A 21,587-nucleotide genomic window follows, 5' to 3' on the forward strand; every position below is an offset into this window, starting at 1 on the left:
TCTGCCAGGGTGGGAATCAGGCTGAGTGTGCCTGAAGTGGTGCCTGGGAAAGGCACCAGCAGCGAGCGCTCCTGCTGAGTCCCACTAGATGGTGCCCAGAGCAGGGAAGCGAGACCGAGCTGGCAGCACAGATCTGCGGGAAGGGGCAGGGGGAAGCCTGCTGAGTCCCATCCCTTCCTTGCAGGCCACTCAAATATGTGTCTGGACTAGCCTGCCTGGAGCTCTGGGAGTCAGTTGGGGCAATGTGGGGGGAGAAGCAGTGGGATCCAGAGGAGCTGGGGGTGGGGAGCCCAGGGAGGTAGCAGGGGCTGGGGCAAGAGGGTGGTCATGGGGGAGGCAGTGGAGTCCAGGAGCAATGGGGGGAGATGGGGGCTAGGAGTGATTGTGGGGAGCCTGGGAGACAGTGGGAGGGGGAGGGGGATTGCGTGATGGGTGGGGGCATTGGGGAGCAGAGAGGGTTGGGGGACTGGGGGAGGCTACGAGGGCCAGGGCACCAAAATACAAGTTTGCGCAGAGTGCCATTTTCCCTAGGGCTCAGTGTGCCGTGGTCAGGGGGGTGTTGCTGGAGAGTGCCTTGGCAGTCACCAGGAAGTTGACTATGGCTGTGGGGGTGGTGTGGGGGTGGGGAGCCTGCTACTGTGCCTCCACTATCAGCAGCTACCCATCGCCTATGCCAGTACCAATTCCAGAACCCATGGAGGGGAGTGAGCTGGCAAGGTGCAGAGTGGGTGGTTCAGGGGAAGAGTTAGCATTAGAGAAGCAAAGTTGCGCCATTGTAAAACTCCTTTCCCACAATGCTTCAGCTTCCACTGTCCAGCTCTTTTGGCCCTCGATCCAATGGTTCACTCTCAAAAATATTGTCAGGCTCTGGTCTTTCTCTACCCTTCCAATGCCATTTTATGTCCATGGAGTTCTGAAGAAGTTGTTGGGGATGGATGTGACGACTGTGACTTGAAACGAGGAGCTTCCTATCTTTCGTTGGGTTTACATCACCACAGTATATATGTAAGCACCTTCTGTCGATATTTCTCTTCGCTTTGTTCGCTCTAATCTATGGTCCAACCGAGGCTTTTGTCGTGCTGCATGTGGGTGGCTGGGGCTGTACACACTGGGCATAGATTTCATTGTACAGGATCACCTTATCCCCTTCCTTGGAAGCTGCTTCATGCAGGGCCATGGCAAACCCCCATCTCATCATATTCCTATGCTCCAGCCCCCAGGAGCTGCACCTAGGGTTACCACCTGGCCAGTATTTGACCAGCCTGGGATTTGCCAGTTGCCATAAAAATAATTTAATCTGCCAGGTTTTTTTACATGGTTCTAAAGATTTGTATTATTATCACAATGCACTGGGATAGCTAATGTTAAAAGTGTCTGTGCCTAGCTAAAGATGCTGCAGTGTTCCCACTTCCGCAGTTTACGTAAGAAAATGATGTTATGAATCCGATCGACAGGTGTTCTCTCTCTAGATACTGTCAGTGGCTGGTGAAAGGGTGGGGCTGTGGAGCTGCCTTGTGGTTGGGGTTGCGGTGGGCCTGCCTTGTGTGGGGGTGCCGGGTTTTTGCACTACCCTAGCCCTAGCTGCACCATGCACTAATCCACATCAATTCCCCCTCGCTGGAACTGCTCCCCCTGCAGGGGGACCCAGCAGCCCCAGCTCCCTGGGGGCTGCTCCATGCGCTGGGGCCTGTTTTCCCCTTCAGGGGGCTGCAGCCACCTGGCCCAGTTCTCCCCACCCCCTCATCGGGCCCCTTGGGTTACCCTGGGGTAGCAGGGACTGGGGCTAACCAAAGTAACTATTCTCCTCCAGAGCAGGGCTAAGCGGGAGCGCCTCATTAAATAAGATGGCGGCGCCTCGGTAGAAATGGCGCCCTCCCCACGTGATCTCCCGGCTCCAGCCGAGGTCATGTGACCACCCTTCCTAGAGTCATGTGAAATCCCCATCGCCGCCGAGACCCCGCCGCGAGCGCCTTGCCGGCGGGAGTTCGATCCGATGGTTACCATGGGAACCCGGCCCCGAGCTCACTCGCGCCCACTCCTGCTACTCCTCCTCCTCGCGCTGCCGCTGGTGCGGGGCCTGGGGGCCCGGGGGCAGGGAGGGGACCCGCTGCCCGCACGGGGTAGGTGCCCCCTGCCCCCGCTAGCCATGGCCCTGAGCCCGGCCCCGGTACCGGCCCGCCGCCCGTGGGGAGAGCCCTGCCCGGCTCCGCTTCCCTCCGCCTGGCCAGTGGCGTGACTCCGGAGCAGAGCCAGCCCTGCGCTCCATGCGCACCGCAGTGCTCGGGGGCGGGAGCGGGGGGATCTCTCCCATTCAGAATAACCTACCTCCATTGAATACTTAGAAAGAGCCCTGGGAACGTTTCTGCTTCCGTTAAGCTTTGTAGACCCCCGTTTTACCCAGCCCGCCCGTGCCCCTTTAAACCCTGCCTGCAAACCCGTGTAACCCAGCGAGTGGTTCTTCAGTTTACAGAACGCCAGAGCCTGTTTACAAGGAGCAGTATTTTGAGCAGGTATTGGATCACTTCAACTTTGAATCGTATGGCAATAAGACCTTCCTACAGAGATACCTCACAACAGGTACGTCCTTCACAAACGGGGGCTCAGACAGAGCTGTGTTTCATCTCCAAAACCTGTTTACTGTTCCCCGGATCTGAAAACTCTTTTGGAATCTGTTATGTGTGGGCCCATCTGTGAGTGATTTTTGGAAATATGGTGAAACTTTCACAGAAACATTGTTGTCCTGTGGCTTTTCCGGAATGACACATTAAATATACTTCCAAATTTCCCTGTGGTAGGAATACAGCGGCTGGTATTCCACATTGGCTCTGCTGTACCGCAGCATAGTAAACCATTTCATGGAATTAAATTAATGATGGAAGAGACCTACTAGTTCATCCCCTGAGTCCCAGTTTAAAATACCTTTAGTGATCTGGCTTCTATTATTACTTCCCTTGGATGATTATTCCACAGTCAAATAAATCTCACTACTATGTGTTTTTTTTTTCTCTCTCTCTCTCTCTCTTTTTTTTTTTAAACTTGGGGGTTCTTCCTGGATCCCTGTAAATCATTTCCTTTTTTCCTCAAGGTTTACATCCATCAAATACTTGTAGGTTTCAGAGTAGCAGCCGTGTTAGTCTGTATCCGCAAAAAGAACAGGAGTACTTGTGGCACCTTAGAGACTAACAAATTTATTAGAGCATAAGCTTTCATGGGCTACAGCCCACTTCTTCGGATGCAAATACTTGTAGACAGTTAGGGCTATGATAGTAGTTAATTTAATCAAGCAATACAGATTTAGCTCTTCTAATCTTTCTTCACAAATCAATTCAGAGTTCTTTCATCATGTCTTGCATCTGAAGAAGTGAGGTTCTTACCCACGAAAGCTTATGCTCCCAATACTTCTGTTAGTCTTAAAGGTGCCACAGGACCCTCTGTTGCTTCATCATGTCTGTTGCTCCTCTCTGTATTCCTCCAGTTTGTCATTTGTTCTGTTAATGAGGTGTGCAGAGCTGAATGCAGTATCCAAAATGTGGCCACCCCAGAGCCATGGAGTGACCAACTATGTGAGGCATGAACTTTTGGGCCTTTGTTGCTTTGCTGCTGTATTACTATTTTTGGTAACTTCTATGGCACCTATTGCAGGTGCAGCTTGGTGCTTTGAATACAGCAGAGAAAACAAATGGTTAATCAAATGTTAAACATGTCCTGGAAAGTCAGGAGACTCAAAGTCTGCACTGCTGAGGGGTTTAAGTTCCAAAGGGGGTGTGTGTGTGTTCCCCCTATGTAAATCCCTAATCACACCACCGGAGTTCTGTTGTATTTTACACTAGGCATAACTGACAGCAGAATCTGGTCTTGTGTATTCAAACTTTACTTCCTCGCAGTCAATCTTAACCACCAAGATCAGGTAAAGAACGGAGATGATGCATCGAGAAACTGTTTTTCAAGCTGTTAAGAGCTTTAAAGTTTCAAACATTTTGAATTGTGGTGTGTAGCGAAAAACACCAGCAAACTTGTCTCTTGTCTCAGATTGATACTCAACAGTATATGTTGTGACTCCGCTAGAGGTCAGCCATCTTTTGTGCGTCCTTCAGAGAAAGAAGGTGCTCTTCAAATACTGAATTATTACATAAATTGAAAGATTTTAATAGTCATAGAAAACGCTGCTTTGAATTTTAATTCACAAGTTTTGTAGGGGGAAAAGATCTCTTTATAGGAGAAGGAATGAAGGCTTATTGGAAGGAATTTGAAAGTGTGTGAAGATCCAGTGGGGTGTTTTGGTTTTTTTGGGGTTTTTTTGGAGGCGGGGGGAGGGACTATGATCAAACAGTCAACAGCTCCCATTTATAATCTTACTGGGGGGGGGGGGGAGAGGGGGGCAGAGGCAAGACCACCCATAGTTTCTGCTTCCTCTTCTCCCCCATGAAATGTCTGCTGCAACAGTTTTGTATCCTGCACTCCCTTGTGCTCATCTAATTTGTTGCATGGTTGGTTATTTAAATCACTGAATGAAACACTTATTTTAAATTAATTGTTACACTTATTTGATCCTAGTGTCATGTCAGGCCAAACTCTGTAAACTTGAACTAAATAATATTTGTAAAAGAAATGGAACATCAGCATAGCAGTTCTGTTAGTTGCAAAATATCTGGGGGAGGGAGGAGTTCTGGGTGTCTCCCCCCACCCCCACACTTTCCTTTTGTGCATTGTAGGCCTTTTGTGATAGTCAGTAAGGATTTGAAACAACTAATGACAGCTGGCTGACCAAACTTATTTCACAAGTAAGTCAGCTGACTCATGAGATTAGCTGGGAGTTGTCCAAAGTTTCAGTCTAAAAATAAACAACATTTAAAAAAAAACAACCCACACTTAGGTTGGCTATGAGACCAAATCATTCTGGTTCTTCGGAGAATTGCCAGTCCCTTTTGGTGATCTTTCCAGTATGGCATATTTGATTATAGTTCCACTTAATGGTAATTTACCTCTTCTGTATTTCTCTGCTGATTACCCACATATGTCATGGAAACAGAAGATGCCCCTTTGCAAATTAACCAGTGACCCATACCTGAGTCTGTGATTTCACAACTGATTTATAAATACTTCATCATTATCTGGTTTATAAATACAAATATCATCACTATTATAAATACTGGTGTCTCCCAGGGATCTGTACCAGGACCAGTGCTGTTCAACATATTCATAAATGATATGGAAAAAGGGGGTGAACAGGGAGGTGGCAAAATTTGCAGATGATAACCATCTTGAGTAATTTTGTAAGTCCAAAGCACACTGTGAAGAGTTACAAAGGTAGAGGACAGATTAAAAAGATTTTGACTTTTCAGCTTGGAAAAGAGACAACTAAGGGGGGATATAATTGAGGCCTATAAAATCATGACTGGTGTGAAGAAAGTAAATAAGGAAGTGTTGTTTACTCCTTCCCATAACACAAGAACTATGGGTCACCAAATGAAATTAATAGGCAGCAGGTTTAAAACAAACAAAAGGAAGTATTTTTTCAGACAACGCACAGTCAGCTGTGGAACTTGTTGCCAGGAGATGTTGTGAAGGCCAAAACTATATCGGGGTTCAAAAAAGAATTAGATAAGTTCATGGAGGATAGGTCCCTTAATGGCTATATTAGTCAGGATGGTCAGGGATGCAACCCCATGCTCTGGATGGCCCTTGCCTCTGACTGCCAGAAGCTGGCAGTGTATGATGGGATGGATCATTTGATGATTGCCTGTTCTGTTGTTCTCTCTGAAGCATCTGGCATTGGCCACTGTCGGAAGACAGGATACTGAGCTAGATGGACCTTTGGTCTGACCCAGTATGGCCATTTTTATGTTCTTCTTATCTGCTTATTGCATCGATAACTTTACACTAAGTGTTTGTCAAAAATAAATTTTCAGTCATGTTTCTGTTAACCAGTAGGAGTGTAGACACTTGTTAGACGCTTCATAAGTGTTTGTTTCAGGACACACGTCTACATTAAAACTTAGCAATCCACAGGCACCTCATGGGATTTTGCTCTCACTCATATTCAGTTATAGACAAGTATATACATGTGATCGGCAATAGTTTTCAGAATGGTGGGCTAAATTACATATCACAGTAAGAATGGGAGATTAGACACAACACATACGGATGGATATCAACCAGATTTTTCCTAATGTATTGCCCATTCATACACCATGGGGAGAAGTGATCTCGGATAAATGTTTTCGGCTGACTTTATTACTACTATGGGGACAGTTGTTCCTAGTGTCCTGCAGTTTTCTGAGACTTGGGATTTCTAGGCACAGAAGAGATATTGCAGGCCATATACAGTCCTCAGTAGAACACTGATTTATCATAGTTAGATGCTCAGAAAAGGGATCTGGAATATCTGTATTTCTCAGTGTGTCATACCATCATGAGTGAATCTCCTTTCAAAGAACAATTCAGCCCTATCATACAGTCCTTAACTCCCCATTAACTTAGCTGAGGGACAGAGTCCTATCATGCTTCACCAGGCACTTTTTGTTTCCTCTAATGTGCTTCTAATGACTGTCTTTTATAGCTAAATTCTGGAAGCAGGGAGTTGGGCCCATCTTCTTTTATACTGGGAATGAAGGAGACATTTGGGAATTTGCTCAGAATTCCGGCTTCATCCTTGAGCTGGCAGAACAGCAGAATGCGCTAGTGATTTTTGCAGAGCATGTGAGTATTTTATTAACTTTTTTTTTTTTTCTTTTCATATTTTATCTCCATCAGGTATTGCCAGCAGCAACCCCCGACGGTCCCAGGATAATTAGATACAAATCCCTTACTCTGAAATTGCTGTGCATACTAGTGACTCTCCCCTACTGAACCACGTACTCTACATTATTTATTATGCCCATCAGCGGTGCAGTATAAATAATAGTTCATTCAGCAAAACCTAGGCTGTATTGTGCTTTAGAATGGTGCTTTTGTAATCAATGTTCTCTAGCTCTGAACATCAATAAATTCACAGCCGGAGAATGGTGTGTGGGTGTATGGTGGGGGTCTGCATTATTGTGCCTAACTTGATAACTGTTGGGTCAAATTCTGCCCTGATTTACCACCCACGTAAGCTCTCTGTAGTCTGGGGAGCTGCGTGGAGTCGAAGGTCTATGAATGAGGTGAGGGTTCAATCTTCATCACTCATTCAACCCTTGGTGTTGTGAGTAGTTGGCCTCTCCACTAAGATGGCCAACAAGGGGGCCAGTTAATGCCCACTGTTTTAGCTTGTTGTGTGACTACTTGTCAGTTACGAAGAGGACAGACCACCAGGGAATTTTAAATTGGCCACCAAACAGCTGTAGGATGGCAATGACTTTCAGTTTCTGCTGACCCAGGCAGGCTTGAACATGATGACCTAGGAGGAGAGGAGATACGATGCGGCGGGTCCAACATCTCTTTATGCCTCGTTTTCTTTCAGAGGTATTATGGGACATCTCTTCCATTTGGGAAACTGTCAATGCAGCGGGAAAATATTGGCTTGCTCACTGTGGAACAAGCCCTTGCTGACTATGCGGTGCTCGTTACAGAGCTTAAAAAGCAGTATGGTGCCAGGGACTGCCCAGTCATTGCCTTCGGAGGCAGGTAAATGCTCTCAGGTCTCTCCAGGTACTTCTCTCCCTTCTCTACATTGTTCCCTAACTGGTGTGATGCTGTCCTTATAGGCTTCCCCTTCCAGTAGAAATGCACACTTTCCCAGGATTCCCTGCTCTCTCGCTTCAGTTTTCTTTGCATGAATCATGATGGGTACTTGCACGTGGTAGGATATAACTCTGGAATGCTACCCCTTCCCCCTAGTTGCTTCAGTTTGTTTCCTAGCACTGATTACTGATCTTTGCTCTCAGTTTAAAATGTGTGCTGTCTGGATGAGGGCCATAAAGTCTCAACCCAGCAGCCTTCAGTCCCCTGCCAGGACATGAGGCCTAAAATAGGAGACCATGCTGAGTAGTCAGTTCCTGATCTCTTCCTGACAAGGCTGCTTAAGATAAGGAGCTCAATCGGACAATGTTGATGCCTGCCTTAATGGAATAGGTAATTCATCTCAGGTATTTAGGGCTGCAACTCCAAAAGGCAGCTTGTCACAGTCAGTCCTGGCTTCTAGTCACTTTAAATAGGCACCACGAACTGGAAATCTCTAAGCAGTGTCAGTGAATGAACTAGTTCCAGGTTCTGTGCCTGTCCCTGAGCTGACCAAGAACGTTGGACCACCGCACCCAAGAACTTCAGGAGACAGGGATGCTTAATGCAAAACTAACAAAACATTTTATACTGGGAAGGCAGGAAACTGGTAATGAGATAAAGAGCTTTTGACCAGTAAGTCTCCAGTTCACATTCAGCCCAGGCTGCTGGTGACTGGAAAGATTTTATTAATGGATTGCACTTCAGTAGCATGTGTGAAGGGAATCATTGGTGGCAGTTGTGTTTGCAGTACGGAAACTATCGCAGTGGTTGGTAGACTCAGTAGAGAGGCTAAGGCATTATGGAGACTGAATTCCCCACTTGATTTTTGGAGGGGATCTTCATGATGAACTTTGGCTGGGCCACATGGGAGAATCTTGTGCTGCTGGTGTTCTGTGGGTAAAGAGAGGACTTCAGTCTCCAGGGTACGCATGGAGCTGCCGGAGGATTTGGGAAAGGTCAGCAAGTACATGCTGGGGATACACCCCAAACATCATTGACCCGTTTTAAGTGTGTGAGATCTCGTTAGATGGCCTCCCACCCAAGCTGCCTCCTGCAGAGTGGAGACCAGCTGCTTGCGCGCCTCAACCCCAGCGATGGGTTTAGATGTGTGTTGATGCTTTTCGGAAAGGAGAGGACCAGAGAGCTGCTTTTTTAAAATGTAAGATGAGATTCCCATTTAGATTCCGGGCTCACTGGGTTGGGCGAGGCCACAACTGCTGGCTCCAGATTACCGAACAAGTTTGCTTTAAATCGCGTGTTGAGTGAAGTAATCCTCCTCTCTCTCTCTCCCCCCAGTTACGGAGGAATGTTGAGTGCTTACATGAGAATGAAATATCCTAACCTTGTGGCTGGAGCACTAGCTGCCAGTGCTCCTCTGTTGTCTGTGGCTGGGATTGGAGACCCCAGCCAGTTCTTTCAAGCTGTCACTGCAGTAAGTGGAAGCGCCATTGAAGGAACAGTAGCTGGCTTGTCTCTCAGTGGCAGTATCTTTCCAAACTGCCATCTCCTCGTGACAGAGTGTTGGGCTGGGGGAGTAGCTGGAATGGGGACCTCCAAGGAAAACCAGCTGCTGAATGCCACGCCCTTTCCTTTGTCAGTCCTGAACCAGCAGGCCAGCATGGGGGAGAGGATGCTGTGTTGATGGAGTTCTCCTGGGTGGGTAGCAAAACTGAGCTCTGACTCCCCATTGTCATTAAAGATACATTATCCCAATACTAGTGTCCTGGCCAAATTCCCCCCTGGGAGCTTCCAGGTAAATCCCCCCCTTGTAATCACAACTGGATATGCCTGGATAAATACCCCTTGTAATCACAACTGCTCTTCATTTCCTGTCCTAAACTGTTGTTTCACTGTGCATGCAACATTGCATGGCATCTGCTTAACCCCAGAGCTAGCTGCATTTCAGTATTGGGCGACGTCACTCCCAGTACACTGGCAAAGTTTGTAAAGCACTTTGGGATCAGTTTGAGTGAAAGGCCCTGTAAACACAAGATGACTATTGCTTACACACTTGCAGGGGGATCGAGACTTTTGAAGTATTATTTGGGACTATTTTAACGTCATTGGAATTATGTTATAAGGTCCCCCTGGGCTGCAGGTTAGGGCTGGGGGTGACTTGCCAGCTGATAATCTGAGAACATGGAACATTGTGCTAGTGAAAAGTCCCAGGCTGATGACTGTGAAGGCTGAAATCCTCAGTGAATCCTCAGAACAGCTATAGCACAAGCAGCGGCTGGCCTGGCCATCTGCCTCAGGCCCACCTTGCTGCTGTGAGGGGAGAGGAGGTGTTCAGTTTCCAGGTCTGTCCAGTCGATGGCTTCTCTGAGGAGACTGCACACAAAGAGCAGTGTTGATGCTCATACACCGAGAGCTCAGCAGTGGCCAGTAGCTTGGTTCACAGAAGCCATTGAGCAAGAGGTGGTCACATGCAGGGTAGGATATGAGCCAGTGCTGCAGGTGAAGGTTCCTGTGATCATAGAATATCAGGGTTGGAAGGGACCTCAGGAGGTCTCTAGTCCAACCCCCTGCTCAAAGCAGGACCAATTCCCAACTAAATCATCCCAGCCAGGGCTTTGTCAAGCCTGACCTTAAAAACCTCTAAGGAAGGAGATTCCACCACCTCTCTAGGTAACCCATTCCAGTGCTTCACCACCCTCCTAGTGAAAACGTTTTTCCTAATATCCAACCTAAACCTCCCCCACTGCAACTTGAGACCATTACTCCTCGTTCTGTCATCTGCTACCAATGAGAACAGTCTAGATCCACCCTCTTTGGAACCCCCTTTCAGGTAGTTGAAAGCAGCTATCAAATCCCCCCTCTTTCTTCTTCTGCAGACTAAATAATCCCAGTTCCCTCAGCCCCTCCTCATAAGTCATGTGCTCCAGAGCCTTCATTTTTGTTGCCCTCCGCTGGACTCTTTCCAATTTTTCCACATCCTTCTTGTAGTGTGGGGCCCAAAACTGGACACAGTACTCCAGATGAGGCCTCACCAATGTCGAATAGAGGGGAATGATCACGTCCCTCGATCTGCTGGCAATGCTCCTACTTATGCAGCCCAAAATGCCATTAGCCTTCTTGGCAACAAGGGCACGCTGTTGACTCATATCCAGCTTCTTGTCCACTGTAACCCCTAGACCCTTTTCTGCGGAACTGCTGCCTAGCCACTCGGTCCCTAGTCTGTAGCAGTGCATGGAATTCTTCTGTCCTAAGTGCAGGACTCTGCACTTGTCCTTGTTGAACCTTATGAGATTTCTTTTGGCCCAATCCTCTAATTTGTCTAGGTCCCTCTGTATCCTGTCCCTACATTCCAGCGTATCTACCACTCCTCCCAGTTTAGTGTCCTCTGCAAACTTGCTGAGGGTGCAGTCCACGCCATCTTCCAGATCATTAATAAAGATATTGAACAAAACTGGCCCCAGGACTGACCCTTGGGGCACTTCGCTTGATACTGGCTGCCAACTAGACATGGAGCCATTGATCCAGGTGAGTGATGGGGTGCACTCACCTCTCGGGAGCACCTCCTGTTGGCTGGCTGTGATCCTGCACTCTCCCTTTTCCTTTCATCTCCTGTAGGTTGTTATCCTTGTCAGGCAGGTCCTTCAGTGGCTCAGCACGCTGTCCAAGTCACACACAGTCAGTATACATGAACGAACCCCTTCTGGGGTAACAAAGGTCCAACAAGGACTATTGTTGTGCCCTTGTTGGTGGCTTTAGCCCTGTCTCTGGGCTCAGTTCTCAGCTCCTTCTGGGCTAGCTTTAAGTCCTTCCCTGCCGTGTTATAGAGCACTGCTCCCAGGGCTTTCTCCCTGGAGACTTTGTTCACAGCAATTCTCACTGCCTCAGCTCTCTAACCAAGTCACTCTTTCAGTTCAGTCCCCTTCCAGGGGGTGGTAACCAAGAGTTCATCAGTTGCCACCCCCCACATGTTCCTCCACACCCTGAGAGAGGTCCCACCCCACTTTTTTGGCAAAACTGTGCCTTTGTCCAGTTTGCTCTTGACAACTGATAATCAATTAGCAAGAGCAAATGGGATAAATGCCCAGTTTTGTCAAAAAAGTCGGGACAGCCAGCACAGGGCCTAAAAAAGGGACTGTCCCAGCCAAAACAGGACATATGGTCACCCTACAACCCAGAGACCCTATAAACACCAGATACCTACTGCTTCCCTTGATAGTTGCTGCTGCGTTCCCTGAACTGCTTCCCATTTGGTCACGTTCACCTGTTGCCTTAGAGTTATAGTCCTTGGGTTGCCTGCATCTGTTCCCTGCTTGAGCGGTGTCTCTCCAAGCCACTGTGCCTGGAGAGTCCCTCTTTCTTATCTGTTGTGGTCCCAGCCAAGAACTGACCTGTTCAAGGGCCCTGCAGCTCTTTTTATATGAGATTGCTGCGCTCTGATTGGCTGCTTCCCTGTAGCCTTTCTAGGCAGGCCTGGAGGACCCACCTTCGCTGCTCCTTTCCTGGGAGAAGGGGGGGTGGTAGGACTGCCTCCAGCAGGGGGCCTCAAAGGGCCTGGTACTAGAGCCCTGCAGCCAGACTGGGATCCTGTGTGTCCCACAGGACCCACTGCCATAATAATTTACTTATTCCCATAATACAAGAACTAGGGGTCATCAAATGAAATTAATGGGCAGCAGGTTTAAAACAAATAAAAGGAAGTTCTTCTTCACACAGCGCACAGTCAACTTGTGGAACTCCTTACCCGAGGAGGTTGTGAAGGCTAGGACTATAACAGAGTTTAAAAGAGAACTGGATAAATTCATGGAGGTTAAGTCCATTAATGGCTATTAGCCAGGATGGGTAAGGAATGGTGTCCCTAGCCTCTGTCTGTCAGAGGGTGGAGATGGACGGCAGGAGAGAGATCACTTGATCATTGCCTGTTAGGTTCACTCCCTCTGGGGCACCTGGCATTGGCCACTGTCGGTAGACAGGATACTGGGCTAGATGGACCTTGGTCTGACCCGGTACGGCCTTTCTTATGTTCTTATGTTCTTAATAGCAGGAGCAGGTAAAATGTATTTTGTTGTAGGTGGGATCGGGTGGGCAAAACAAAAAACAGACTGTGGTAATTTGCAGGAAAACACTAAATCTCTCATCAGCTTGTCATAAATAGACGTCATAAATAGACATCAAATCTTTCTATCCCTCGCTTAAAATTAAGTATTAAAACCTTTATTTTTTTAAAAAAAGAAAATCTTGCTTTACATTGCTGAAATTCTATTATAACAGGAGTTAAAGTATTTTTGACATCGTTTAAGCAAGATTTGTTTTATTCTTTTAGTGGTAAAAAGTGTCCAAATTCAGTTTTTATTTATTTATATATATATAAATACACACAAACACATATTAACTGACTTTTTTTTTTTTTTTGGTAGCATGAGGGAATCCGTCTCTTGTGGGATTTGCGGGATCTAAGGTTTTTATGGGTGGGAGTGGGATAAAAATGCAAGAAACCGTGCGAGAGTGGGTGGGAGTGGGTATTGCAGGATGGGAGTGGGATTTTAAAATAAGCGCAGGGCTCTACCTGGTATGCCCATCACAGTTCCGTATCCTGATTCCAGTCCCATGTGATTGTGATTAATAAATTCTCACGAGGGCAGCCTGCAGAACTCCTCCCTCTTCTTTCATGCAATTTAAAATGAATTTGCTTGTGAGGCAGAGGAGGGAAATTCATTCCTCTTGGCCAGTGAGCAGCAAAACTCTCACTGAAATCCTGACACATTTACCAGGTCATTGCTCCTTCCAGTCTGATATCCTGCCTCTGTCTTTGCCATCAAAGGAAGCTAAAAAGAGCCTTTAATATTCCTGCTCATTTCCTGAATACACTTGGAAAGGTAGGAGGGAACTTGCAGGCTGTTGTCTTGTGTCCCAAGGTAGGAGACTGGATTCTGTCAATCTTGGCTTGCAAAGCAACAGATAAACTCGTGGGGATAAACTGTCCAGCGCTGCTTGGAATATAGTCACTGTGTCTGACTCGGTGACCTCCTGCAGCATGGAGTTCCACACGCTGATGTGAATGAACGTTTCCTCAACTTGGCCCTAAATTAACTGCCTGTTAATCTAAACACTAGTGCCTTTGAGCTTGCACACTCTTGTTCTGAAAACCTTATTTAGATTTGGTGGCTTAGCGCCCAGAGAGATCTGTGAAAAATCTTAAGGAAAGGGAATGGCTTGTGTGAAGATGAACTGAAATGCTCTTTAGGTGACCAAATAAAAAGTCTCATTTAAGATCCTAAATTGTTAAGGGAATACAGGATGTTATGCCTTAAAGATACGCTTTTGAAAACTAAATACTTGAAACCATTTCTTCTTAATCCCCAGCCTGGCCCAGCTCTGAGAATTCTTCCGTGTGCGAAGTTAATTCCTTCCCTAACGCAGTGTGTGACACGTAACTCCCTGCTCTGCTTGAGGTATTAATGATACCATTAATTATTGCAGAAACCTGAAATTGGATTTTTGCTGGGTCTTTTACATTTAAAAAAAACCCCTTTCCATTGACTCCCAAAATGTGTTTATCTGCAGCGTTAAGACTATTAGTGTTAAGATCCCAAACAGTCCCTTTGTGTATTTTTTTTAAAAGTGCTTCCTTTCACCTTTAAGGAATCTTCCTAGCAGCATTGTGTGCATTTGAAGAGAAGGCAATTCAGAGTTCAGTTGCTGTCCTTGGTGAGAGAATGCACCTGTGGTGTTAATATTCCTAAAGGCAAACATTTCATGATTCATTCGCAGTAGTTTTCTTCCTCTCATTCATTTTGCATGAGCTAGACTGCATTTACTTGGAGTGAAATGCCTTCTATTGAAGGCTATCCAAACCACTCTATAAACACTAAGTCTCAGAACACACGGAGGAGATGGGGGGCGTAGGAGTGTAGCACCGAAGGTAGTGGCCGTGCTTATAAGTGCATGTGTACTTTTTTCACAAGGCTGAGTTAAATGTGGGCTTTTGTGTGTGCAACTCGGGTACACCCAAGTGCACACTTCCAATAGCCTTGCACAAGTCATTTAGTACCAAGCTTATCAGGAGAGGTGGTAATAGAAACTAGGGCCCTGATTCTTGCTTACCTTAAGGCCATGTCTTCACTAGAAAAACTGTTAACACTTTTTTCCTAGTGTAGACATCACCTGTGGCTACTTCACATCACTCTGGTAGGATAAAAGGATCTTAAAATGACTGTTATTAGTAACAATAATCCCTAGCTCTTATATCTTCTTCAGCAGTAGATCTCAAAGCACTTTACAAATAAATGTTAAAGGGAAATTGAGGCACAGAGAAGGGAAGTGGGTTGCCCAAAGTTATCCAGCAGACCAGTGGCAGAGCCAGGAGTAGAAGCCAGGTTTTCTGAGTCTCGATCCAGTAGGCAATGCTGCCTCCCAAAACATAATTCACTCTTGCTTTTAAGGCCCCTTTGCACTGGCAGAATGCTCCCAAGTGGCCGTAGTGTAAATAAGAAACAAGGCCTTGGAGCTCTGTGACCGTGACCCATTCCCTTGTCTAGCTGCTGAGCGTGTCCCCTCCTGTCACTTTGTACTGAGAGAGAAGTTAGTATATCCGACTCTTTCCAGCAGAGGGATGGCAGAAAACAAACTGGCTGCCATGCTGTTGGGATAAGATGGAAGTGCAGCTTACTGCACCAGGGGGGTGGGGGGGGGGGATCCTTTTGAAGAGGGGGCAGAGGTTGTATCAGCACCATCCATAAGAGTGTACATATGACTTGCCAAAGTGGCTTGTAGTCTGTTAGCCCCATTGGTGGCTCATAGTGCCCTGCCATGACTGGCTGCTAAAGCAGGCAGGGGCTGCTCTCCTTGGATACAGACCTCAGAACTGTTATCCATGTTTGTGTAACTTCCTGGCTTGGCTGCTCTAATCTCTCTCTCATATATCATTTTAGGATTTTCAGAGCTCGAGCCCAGCTTGTGTCAAGGCCGTGAGCAAAGCCTTCCAGGAAATCAATGACCTCTACTTGAGTGGAGGTAAGATGAGCTTGGCTGCCCACAGCAGAGTGCTTCCGAACAGCAGGCAGGAGCCGTCTCCGAGGCCCTCTCGGACTGAGATAGTTGCAGTTTTTAAGCCGATTTAGTTAAACCAGTGCAAACCCCTGGGCAGACGCTTATTTAGGGTTAAGAGTGGTTTATTTTGGTTTACAGTGAAACACTTCAGCTAGATTGAAATGAGACCCTCTTCAACTGAAATAAGTGTGTCCTCACAGAGGTTTGCACTGGTTTAACTAAACCAATTTAAAATCACACCTTTAGGGCACGTCTTTACTACCCGCCGGATCGGCGGGTAGCGATCGATCTATTGGGGATCGATTTTATCGCGTCTAGTGTAGACGCGATAAAATCGATCCCCGATCGCTCTGCCGTCGACTCCGGAACTCCACCGCAGCGAAAGGTGGAAGCGGAGTCGACGGGGGGAGTGGCTGCGGTCAACTCGCCGCCGTCCTCACAGCCAGGTAAGTCGACCTAAAATACGCTATTTGTGTAGCTGAAGTTGTGTATCTTAGGTCGACTCCCCCCCGTAGTGTAGACCTAGCCTTAGTTAGGCGGGTGTAACTTCCTCATGTTTGCTCGGTCCCTATTCCTCTGACGTAAAGAGGGCATGTGCTGGGACCGCTAATGCAACCGCTGCTGCTAACTGAGCCAGAGAGGGCACTGTGTGGTGCAGTCTCAGCTAACCTAGGGTGTCTGCAGCAGGGCTCCTTTTCCGAGCCGGGTCTCCTGACTTTAGCAGGCCTCTCCAGATGATCTTTGCATTTTAAGGTGCATCTGAGCTGTAGTGACGCTGTGGGCCCCAGGTTTATTCTCACTCAGTGACTCTCACAGCTCCCAAATGGAAAAAGATGCTTTCCCCCCCCCCCCCCCCCCCCCCAACTACCAGTTCTGCAAATTCAACCCCAGATCTGACTGCAGCTGGGATCTTTCTGCCTCTGCCTGTCTTGGAATCTGCAATGAGAACTCAGCTGAGGCAGCACAAAGCCGCATTCCCCCAGGGCTATGCTGGACCTGCAGAGCTAATGGGAGTGAAAACAACTCTGGGAGCAAACGAAAGAGGCCGACCCTCCTGCTGCAGGGAACCAGTAATCCTCATTAGCTGCCAGTGGGAGTTGTATCCTGCTGGGGAGAGACTAGGCTCCAGGAGTGGAAAGGAGTAACGGCTTGTCTACACTTAAAACGCTACAGTGGCACAGCTACATTGTTGTAGTGCTTCAGTGTTGACACTGCCTATGCTAACAGAAGGGATTCTCCCGGCGGCGTGGGTAAGCCACCCCCCCACCCCCCCCCCAAGAAGCAGCGAGGTCAGCGGAAGAATGCAGGGTTATTACACAGTGGCGGACATTTGCATCTGGACACCCAAACTTGTGTAAGTTAATATGTAGTATTACAAACCCTGTTCTTGTTTTCATAGCTTCATATTACTCCTGACTAGCCAGCCACGTGGAATGAAGGAAACATGGCGCGGCTCTGTGATATCAGTTTACACTCTTTGGAGCATATGTATCACTTTTCTTTCCCTCTGCAGCCTACGATAGAATCAGCAGTGAAATGGCCACGTGCAAGAGGGTTTCTTGCAAGGAAGATGTCTACCAGCTGTTTGAGTTCGCTCGAAATGCCTTCACCATGATGGCTATGATGGACTATCCTTACAAAACAGACTTCATGGGTCACTTCCCTGCTAACCCAGTCAAGGTGAGTGCCAGGGGGCTGGAGGGATCAAGAAGAGCTCTTACACCCTCTTGAGACAATGAATATCATCTTGTGTGTTCTTTTCTTTTTGTCCTGCCACTAAATATATCTGAAACTGATTGCTCTGGGAGGGATGGCTGCGGTCAGCCTCAGCCAAACTCTGCTTTCACTCAAGTTACACACAATACAAGCACGTTGACTTAAACTTTCAAAAGTATCTAATCACTTTAGGAACCTCTGTTTTTTGGTTGTCCAACTTGAGACGCCTTTAAAGGGTTCTGATTCTCCAAGGGCAAGTGACTCGGACTTCCTAATAATCAAGCTCCTTTTAAGATGTCTCAGGTCACCCCCCTGCCCCACCACCTTGAGGCACCCAGAATCACTCATTGCCAGGTCATAGACTATATAGGGTAGCACAGTGGAAGCAAGAACAGGATTTGTTCCCCAGAGTTTATATTTTTGATCATTTCTAGACAACTAATCCTTTTGACCTTTGTCCTGTGGTAATTCTTCCTCTCTCCATTTGCCCAGGGAAAACACACTCTGGAGAGCAAGGCTGAGACTTGTGGATATCCCTTCTAGAATAATACACTGTTTTGTGGACACTAGAGTAAGAATATAATAGAATACCTAGCTCTTATCATCATTAGATCTTCAAGCACTTTACAAAGGAGGTCAGTATCAGCATCCCCATTATACAGATGGGGAAACTGAGGCATAGAGGGGAAGTGACTTGTCCAAGGTCACCCAGTAGCAGAGCCAGGAATTGAACCCAGGTATCCTGAGGTCCAGTCCAGTGCCTGATCCACACCACCTCACTAAATAGCCCAAAGGATTGGGACCCCGGTACGGAGCTCTCCAGTCACCCCTCCCAATCCATCTAGGGCAGTAGTGTCCTGGTGGTGTTTAGGTGGCCTAGGTCAAATGGCATTGATGGTCTTCATTCAGTTTCTGGTGTGTGGCTTGTAGTGCTCTTGGGCCACAGTGCTACAGCACAGAACTTCCCCCAAGTTCCTAACTGCTCCACTTGGCTGTTTTGCTAAGGAGCTCGTGAATGAGCCACAAAGAATGACTTTCCCCATCCTCTCCAATAGGTGGCCCTCCTCGGGCAGTTGAGGCACCATGCCGGGTGGTGTGGAGAAGCATGCGTTGCTGGGGCCCATGTTGGACCGAGGGTGACGACTGATAAAACCCCAGGCCAAGATTTTCACAAGCAACTGGTGATTTTGGGGGGCCCAATTTGAGACCCCTTAGAGGAGTCTGGTTTTCAGAGGCCGAGTGGTTGGCCCTCTGACCATCGGCTCCTTTGAAGGTGTCTCAAGTTGGGCCCCTAGCAGCAATGTCATTCTTGAAAATCTTGGCCTCCTCCTCTAGGCTATTAGCCTAGCACCTTCTGTCACCCAAACTCTGCTAAACACTGACATACTAAAGGGCTGTAACTGACTTCGATTCCCCCCACCTTTGTCTGCTGTCAGAACCTACTGCAGCCCTTTAACATCGTGGCTCCAGGGTGAACTGCTCATTTCCTGGCCAGGTCCTCCAACACACTCTGTAATTAGAGGACAAAACTGTTCCATTATCCCCTTACAAAGCAGCTAAACTCGGCTAAAATGCCTGAGTGAAAGAAGATCTGGAGGACCTTGAAAACTGGAGAAATAGAAATAGGATGAAATTTAATCATACAAAGTCGTGCACTGAGGGAATAAAAGAATTGTTGCTATCAGCTGGGGACGTATCAGTTGGAAGCGACAGAGGCGGAGAAAGACCTGGGTGTATTGGTTGATCACAGGATGACTATTAGCTGCCAATGTGATGTAGCTGTGAAAAAGGCTAATGTAATCCTAGGATGCATCAGGCGAGGTATTTCCAGTAGAGATGGGGAAGTGTTATTGCCGTTATACAAGGAACTGGTGAGACCTCATCTGGAATACTGTGTGCTATTCTGGTCTCCCGTGTTTAAGAAAGATGAATTCAAACTGGAACAGGTGCAGAGAAGGGCTACTAGGATGATCAGAGGAATGGAAAAACTTCCTTACGAAAGGAGACTCAGGGAGCTTGGTTTCTTTAGCCTAACCAAATGAAGATTGAGAGGAGATATAATTGCTCTCTATAAATACATCTGAGAGATAAATCCAAGGGAGGGAGAGGAGTTATTTAACTTAAAGGGCCAACGTTGACACAGAACAAATGGATATAAACTGGTCATCAACAAGTTCAGGCTTGAAATTAGACAGAGGTTTCTAACCATCAGAGAAGTAAAGTTCTGGAACAGCCTCCCAAGGGGAGCAGTGGGGCAAAAAACCTAATTGGGTTCAAGACTGAGCTAAGTAAGTTGATGGAGGGGAAGGTGTGATGAGATTGCCTACATTGGCATGTGGCCCATCTGTGACTGCTAGTAGCAAATATGTCCAACTGCTGGAGATGGGGCACTAGATGGGAAGGGCTCTGAGTTATTCAGAGAATTCTTTCCCAGGTGTCTGGCTGGGGGTCTTGCCGACATGCTCAGGGTCTAACTGATCGCCATATTTGGGGTTGGGAAGGAACTTTCACCCAGGTGAGATTGGCAGAGACCCTGGCGTTTTTCACCATCCTCTGCACGGGGTCACTTGTTGGTTTAAACTAGAGAAAATGGTGGCATCTCTATAACTTGACGTCTTTAAGTCCCCTAACCTCTGGCTGAGTTACTGTTTATTGCTGACGGGGGTGGGTGAGGTTCTGTGGCCTGCAATATGCAGGAGGTCAGACTAGATCACGATGGTCCCTTCTGGCCTCAAAGTCCGAGTGGAGTGTCTTTCCTCATCCATTGTTTTGAAGCTTCCAGGATAATCTCTTTGTGAAACGGAGACCTCCAAACTAACTTCTAATTGCTTGTCATTTAAAGCATCTGTCTGGAAACTGACCAAAGTGTGTGTGTCCCTTATCCAGGTTGGCTGTGACCAGATCCTTGCACACCAGGACCATATTAAAGGACTGGCGGCTCTTATCGGTGAGTTAGTTTTATCAGCTTTGTCTTATTTGAAACTCTCCTTCAGAAGCACTTGTGAACGCTGAGTTCTCCCATATTGTTTCAGGGGCTATGGAACACTTTGCACTGCAGTGGCACAGGGACCTTAACACGTCACAGACAATGAATTAACCTTTCAGCTCCCACATGACGTAACTATTAGCTTGGGTCTTGCCCATTTTTTCAGGGTATGTCTACACTGCCAGGGAAGGTGTGAGCCTAGCACAGGGCTAGCTTTAACCTAGCTAGCAAGGGGAACAGTAATAGGGAAGATGTGTTGGCATGGGCTAGCAACCACAGTACAAGCCTGCTGGGGACCCCGAGTAGGTACTTGCTAGCCTGGGCTGCCACGTCTTCATTGCTATTGTTACCCATGTTAGCTAGATAATAGCTAGAATGGGCATGCCTATGTACGCTGCCATCAGCTCGTGTAGACATACCCCTATGCTCTTTGGAGTCTCAGCCCCATGGACTTTCAGTGAGACTTGGGCTCCTAGGTCATTTAGGCCCTTTGGAAAATTTTACCCATACTCCAGCTCAATCAAAAGTTACAGGCTCGATTCAGCAGTCCCTGCTGGAGGTTCTCTAGCCTGTGTCTGCAGGAGGTCAGACTACATCAGTGGTTCTCAACCTATTTACCATTGTGGGCCACACATGCAGCTCTCTGTGTTACATGAGCCACATCCACACAAGATATATACTACCTGTATGGCCTTAAGGACGTCACGTGGGCCACAGCTGTGTGCTGATTGGGCCTCAAGTGGCCCGCAGGCCATGGGTTGAGAACCACTGGTCTAGATGATCCTAAAGGTCCCTTCTGGCCTTAAAATCTACGCATCTCTGTGTTTATATTGGACTTCTCACTGGGGGGGGGAGGGAGGGTATCTAACGTCTGTGCCTAAGGGGACTTTGTAAGGAGATGTTTGACATTTTAAAAGAACTTTGAGTGCAATTTACAGAGTAAAACACTTCTTTAGAACTACTCTGTTTTTTTAAAAATAACTAAACTTCATCTTCGTTCATTTCAAAGAAGGTTTGCATATGTTAGAGATTTAGAAGGGAAAATATTCTTTATTTTTAAAATTAGAGAAGTATCCAGGCCAGCGTAGTGCGGCTAGGACATGCCTCCACTTCCTCGTTCATTCTGCTTGCACTGCCACCTCAGCAGTGCACGCCAGCACCGTGCTAATGTTAAGCCAAG

The 21,587-nt window shown here is 47.3% G+C and overlaps 1 protein-coding gene across 1 annotated transcript in view; it reads left to right on the forward strand.

The window, feature by feature from the left end:
• Window positions 1-1,993: 1,993 nt before the first annotated feature.
• DPP7 (dipeptidyl peptidase 7) overlaps window positions 1,994-21,587 on the forward strand; it is a 32,555-nt gene continuing 12,961 nt past the window's right edge. Inside the window, exons 1-8 of the mRNA XM_065418829.1 lie at window positions 1,994-2,120; window positions 2,464-2,577; window positions 6,560-6,699; window positions 7,442-7,605; window positions 8,998-9,133; window positions 15,588-15,669; window positions 17,219-17,385; window positions 20,308-20,368. Coding sequence (XP_065274901.1) covers window positions 1,994-2,120; window positions 2,464-2,577; window positions 6,560-6,699; window positions 7,442-7,605; window positions 8,998-9,133; window positions 15,588-15,669; window positions 17,219-17,385; window positions 20,308-20,368 — 991 coding nt within the window. The remainder of the gene's footprint in view (window positions 2,121-2,463; window positions 2,578-6,559; window positions 6,700-7,441; window positions 7,606-8,997; window positions 9,134-15,587; window positions 15,670-17,218; window positions 17,386-20,307; window positions 20,369-21,587) is intronic.

The sequence above is a fragment of the Emys orbicularis genome, chromosome 18, assembly GCF_028017835.1.
Source record: "Emys orbicularis isolate rEmyOrb1 chromosome 18, rEmyOrb1.hap1, whole genome shotgun sequence".
NCBI lineage: Eukaryota > Metazoa > Chordata > Testudines > Emydidae > Emys > Emys orbicularis.